At 76.0% G+C, this 5,254-nt stretch overlaps 1 protein-coding gene across 1 annotated transcript in view; it reads right to left on the reverse strand.

The window, feature by feature from the left end:
• H696_01327 (AGC/MAST protein kinase) overlaps positions 1-5,179 on the reverse strand; it is a gene marked incomplete at both ends in the record, with an annotated part of 11,033 nt that extends 5,854 nt beyond the window's left edge. The window contains 3 exons of the mRNA XM_009495220.1: positions 156-4,738; positions 4,897-5,117; positions 5,155-5,179. Of these exons, the coding sequence (XP_009493495.1) occupies positions 156-4,738; positions 4,897-5,117; positions 5,155-5,179 (4,829 nt within the window). The remainder of the gene's footprint in view (positions 1-155; positions 4,739-4,896; positions 5,118-5,154) is intronic.
• Between the last annotated feature and the right edge of the window lie 75 nt (positions 5,180-5,254).

Here is a 5,254-nt window from a genome sequence, read left to right on the forward strand (position 1 = left end):
GAAGGAAGGAAGGAGGGAAGGAGAGAAGGAGAGAAGGTGAAGGACATGCGTCAGTTGTGGTACCAAGGTACGCGAAGGGGGATGCGGCAGGAGGAGGAGGGGCTCCAGGCAACAAGAGAAGAGACTGGCCCGAGGGAGGGGAGAAGCACGCGTACTTGAAGGCCAGCCGGCAAATCTCGGTGTGCTGCTGGAAGACCGCCTTGGCGAAAACCTGTTCGCAAATCCGGCACACCTCCAGATCGGACCGCGAGTCAAGGGGAACCTCAGGCCCGACGCTCGCCGGCGGGGCAGCCCCGGCCCCGGCCCCGGCCCCGGCCCCGGCCCCGGCGGACGTGGCCCCCGGCGTCAGCGACCGCAGCGACGAGCGCAGTGACGAAATCAGCGGCAGGCTGATCATCGGCGAGGAGGACCGCGACCGCTGCGACCCGAGTGACTGGTTGGACGCCGACCGGGGCAGCGGGCTCGGGCCCAGGTGCCGCGATCCCAGGCCCGCTGGCGAATCCTGCCGGAAGTGCCCATGCGGCGACCCGCCCCCGGGAGGGGCCAGCTGGAAGGGCGCCAGCAGCCCGGCATCCGACGGCCCAGCCATCGACGGCCCGGCCGCCAGCGACGATGAGGTGACCGAGCGCGGCAGCGGCGCCGGGCCCCCGCCCGAGCCGGGGCCGGCACCACTGCCGGCACCGCCGGCACCGCGCAAGTCCGCCAGCAGCGCATTCCCCGAAGCCGCCGACAGGGAGGCCGCCCGCGGGCCAGACGCATTCGGCGTGGCCGGCGGCCCCGGCTGCAGGGAGGCCCCGGGCGAGGCGGCCCACCCGGGCGAGTAGCCCGGCCCCGGCCCGGGCGAGGGGGCATGCTCCATCCCCGGCGAGGGGGTGTGCTCGGACCCGGCCCCGGCCAGCCCCGGCGAGGACAGGCTCGACCCCGGCGAGGCCGGCGCCGCCGCCGCGGCACTCCCAGCGCCGCCGGACGAAAACTTGAATACCCGAGCCAATTTCAGGAACACCGAGGAAGGCCCCCCGGGCGAGTCGGCCGAGGGGGTCGACGGCCCGCCCGGCGTACCCGGCGCGCCGGGCCCCACCGAGGCGCCGGACGTGCCGCCCCCGGGCCCGGCCGCCGCCGCCGCCGCCGCCGACTCAAAGAGCGGGGCCCGTGGCGAAACCACCGGCCCGGGGGCCGCGCTCGGCCGCGCGTGCGACCCCAGCGGCGAGGGGGTGTGCGTGCCGCCGGGATTGGCAACAAGGCCGCCGCCGCCGGCCCCGGCCCCGGCCCCGGCCCCGGCCCCGGCCCCAGACGCCACCGGCGTCGACACCGGCGAATAGGACAGCGAGGGCGACGGGCAGAGTGGCGACCCGGGGCTCGAGGCGCCGGTCAGGCCCCCGGCGGTGGACCCATACGCCCGGCCGGAGCCCAGCGAGCCGGGCAGGCCGCGATGCGGCGAGGAGTGGCCCGGGATCGGCGAGGCGCCGGCCGCCGGCGAGGCCGGCGGCACCGACCCCCCGGCCCCGGCCGCCGCCAGGGCCATGGCCTGGTTGGTGGCGGCTGCGGCGGCTGCCGCCGGGCTCGCCGCCCCGCCGGCCGCCACCCCGGCCGAGTTCGACAGACTGCCCCGGCGCTCGGCGAACTTGGCCGCCTTGTTCATGGCGCGCACCGAATGCGACGAGGAGGACCGGCTCAGCCCCCCGGAGGAGGACGACTGCAGCGACCCCAACGGCGAGGCATAGGCATAGGCCGACCCCGGCGAGGTGAGGCCCGCATGGCGCATGTACGCCGGCAGCGGGGGGGCCGGCGGCGGGGCCGGCCCGGCCAGCGGCGATGTCGGCGCCCCGGCGCCCGGGCCGCCGACCGGCCCCCCGGGCCCCCCGTGCCCATAGTGGTGATAGGACGACAGGTGCGGGTGATAGTGCTGGAGCCCATGGGCATGGGCCTCCCCGCCGGGCCCCGGCGTGGACCCCGGGCTGTATGTGAAGGTGGAGGGGGAGGAGGGCGACGGCGAGGGCTGCCCCGTGGCCACGCTGGCCAGCGACGAGTAGGAAGCCGAGTGCGTCAGGGCCCGGCGGTACATCGAGCTCGAGGAGGAGATCGAGCTCGACGAGGACGACGCCACCCCGCCCCCGAGGGAGGAGGCCGACAGGGAGGACACCGCCCCCGGGGCCATGGCCGCTCCCGGCCCGGCGGCCCCGGTCGGCCCGACATTCGGCAAATGCCGCGGCGACAGCGGCGACACCGCGGCGCTCGGGTGCCCGGCCGAGCGATCCCGGAAGTGCAGGAGCGAGGCCGCCGCCGACGGGGGGCCGCCCATGCCGCCGGCGCTCGACCCGGCCAGAGGTGCCGGCGACGCCGTCGCCGACGACGAAGCCGACGACGACCCGGACGACGAGGGCACCGTCGTCCAGCCGGCCTCCCCCGGAGGGCCGGCCACCAGGCCCCCGGCGCCCGACACCCCCGAGCCAGACCCCACCACGCCCCCGCCGTAGGAGCTGAGATCCGCCGTGGCGGCCGACGACGACCGCGACAGGGGGGACCGCATCCGCGGGTCATAGGCCGACGCCGGCAACGGCGCCATATACCCCGGCCCGCCGGGGCCGCCCCCCCCGGCCAAGGACCCGCTGCTGCCGCCGTACGTCCGCGGCGCCGGCGACCCGGCCGGCGACCCGGCCGGCGACCCGGCCACCCCGCCCCCCGGGCTGAGCCCCTGCTGGGAGAAGGACGGCGACGAGGGCGAATGCATCAGCCGCCCGGCATGGTGCGGATGCAGGCCCACACCCACCGGGCCGGATGCGGCCGGCAGCAGCGGCGGCGAGTGCGCCGGCGACAAGCCCCCGGCGGCCCCGCCTCCCAGGAAGAACCCCGGACCGCCGCCGGGCGGCCCGGACGACAGGAGCAGCGCATCGGCCGACGCCGTGGACCCGATGCTCACCGAGCGCCGGTGGGCGGACCCGCGCCGACGCCCGCCGGCCGGCAGCGGCGACCCCGATGCCGACGATGTGCCCGACGAAGGGGTCGACCCGGTGCCCCCGCCGGCGGCCATCGGGCTCGGCGAGGGCGACCGCAGGATCAGGCCCAAGTGCCGGCGGAAGCTGCTCCGACTGCTTGGGGCTTCGGCCGGCGAGCCCATCCCCGGCGGCGGCGGCGGCGACGGTGACGGCGGCGGCGGCGGCGCTGGCGGCATGTCGCCGGTGGTCGGCGTGCCAGGCTCCCCGCCAGCGGGCCGGGCCTGGGGCGCGAGCGACGCCCGGGACCGGCCCAGGCGCTGTAACCCCTGCGACAGGGCCGGCCAGGGCAGCAGCGACGTGCCGCCCGGCGAAAAGTGCCCCCGGCCGCCGGCCGCCTGATGGGGCGAGCTCGGCGAGGACACCGCCTCGAAGGGATCCTCATCGGTGTCGGTCGTGTTTCCGAGGTAGAACCCGCCATTCGGCAGGGGGTGCTGCTGGTGCGGCACCGGCGGCTGGTGCACATGCCAGTGATGGGGGTGCGCGTGCGGCGGCGGCGGCGGCGGCGGCGGCGGCGGGGGGAGATTGCTGTCGCTGGCCGCCCCGCCGAGACCGGCGCCATCCTCACCCGCCAGGGGATAGTCCAGGCCGGAGTAGCTGGACTCCGAGGGGAGACGCCGCCGGCCACCGGCCAGGGCATACTCGCTGCCAGCCACCGCGGCCGCCTGGAGTTCGGTCAGGCGCTGGTTTTCCAACTTGCGCTGGTGCGTGGACATGTCGATCTCCATGTCAATCTCATGCATGGACATATCCTCCATGGCCGAGCGCAGCAGCTGCATGTACGACTGGTCGGCCGAGGCCGAGGGGGACAGAGCCCCGGAGGCCGACCCCGATGGAGGGTGGCACACCCGCGGCGAGCGTGCTCCCGAGGACACGGGCGAAGGGGACATCGGCGCCGGGGCCGGCGGCCCGGCCATCGACTCGGCCCCGGCACTGGCCCCGGCGCCCAGGCCGGCCACCGGGCCCAGCGGCGGCGTGATGGTGTCCACCCCGGGCCCGGTATCCACCGGCGCCGGGCCCGGGTCCTCGGGCCCGCTGCCGCCGGACTCCCGCGGCGCGAACTCCCCGGCCGGCAGATTGGTCGTCAGGACCAGGGGCGACGCGGGCAGCGACCGTCGCTCGCGGACCGACAGCTTGCGCGACCCGGGCCCGGACCCGGCACCCCCAGGCGAGCTGACGCCCGGGTCCGAGAGGCCGGATGTCGTGGCGATGGTAGCGGTAGCGGTGGTGGTGGTGGTGGTGGTGGTGGAGATGGCGGCCACGGCCGGCCGCCCCCCGGCGTCGGGCGACCGAAGCCGCGGCGTGGGCGCATCCACCCCGGACGACCCCGGCCCGGAGGGGCTCTCACTCTGGTGCTCGTGCTCGGTGTCGGCCGGTAGGCTGGTCGGGTCGACCAGCAGCGGATCCGTGCCAGGCCGATGCACCACAAAGGTGGGGTCATCCTCTTCCTCCGCCGCCCGGTGGTCTTTCTCGTCGTCCTCCTCCTCCTCGTCCTCCTCCTCGTCGTCGTCGTCGTCGTCGTCGTCGTCGTCGTCGCCGCTGTCATCGACATCGGCCTCGGCGTCCTCGTCCGGGCAGGGCTCCGTCGGGCTGGGGCTGCCGCCGGGGCCCGGCACCGGGTCCGACCCGAGCCCGGCCGGCAGCCCAGGCCACGCGGTGGCCGGTTCATCCAGGATCGGCGACGACCCGGCCAAATGGTGGATCGGCTCCGGGGCATTGAAAGACTGGTGCAGCTTCTGCTGGGACTCCTGTGCACATGGCCGGAGTCCGGGCGGGGCGGGGCGGGGGATGGCAAGAGGAAGGTCAGCACACTGCCGCGCGGATCGGGGAACAGCAAAGCACGCCATGTGGCGGGCATTATCCCCCCGGGGACATGGCCAAGTGGCCCGGCAGGCGGCGAGCGTACGTGGAAGGACAGCAAGCGCGAGATGGGAGCGAAGATGAAGAGGAGGTTCAGCAGGTCGGCGCTTAGAGGCTCGGCCCGGGCTTCCGGGGCCTTGCGCAGGCGCGCTTCATTGAGGAGTTCGGCCAACTCGGCGCGAATGGCCCCGGCGCCGCCCTCCAGTAGGAGGCTCTCCGGCGTGGCGGTCAGTAGCTGCAGCGCCAGCTTGGCCACCGGGCTGGTGACTGTCAGGCAGAGGCGGGACACGGGGAGGTCAGTCACTGGGGCCCAGGCGAGTGAGCCACATGTGGCAGCCAGGGCAGCGAGAACCGAGAGGGGAGGGGGGGGGGCCTCGCCGGTTGGCTGTGAGTGGGCGTGGTCC

This window comes from Fonticula alba (genome assembly GCF_000388065.1).
Source record: "Fonticula alba strain ATCC 38817 unplaced genomic scaffold supercont2.2, whole genome shotgun sequence".
NCBI lineage: Eukaryota > Rotosphaerida > Fonticulaceae > Fonticula > Fonticula alba.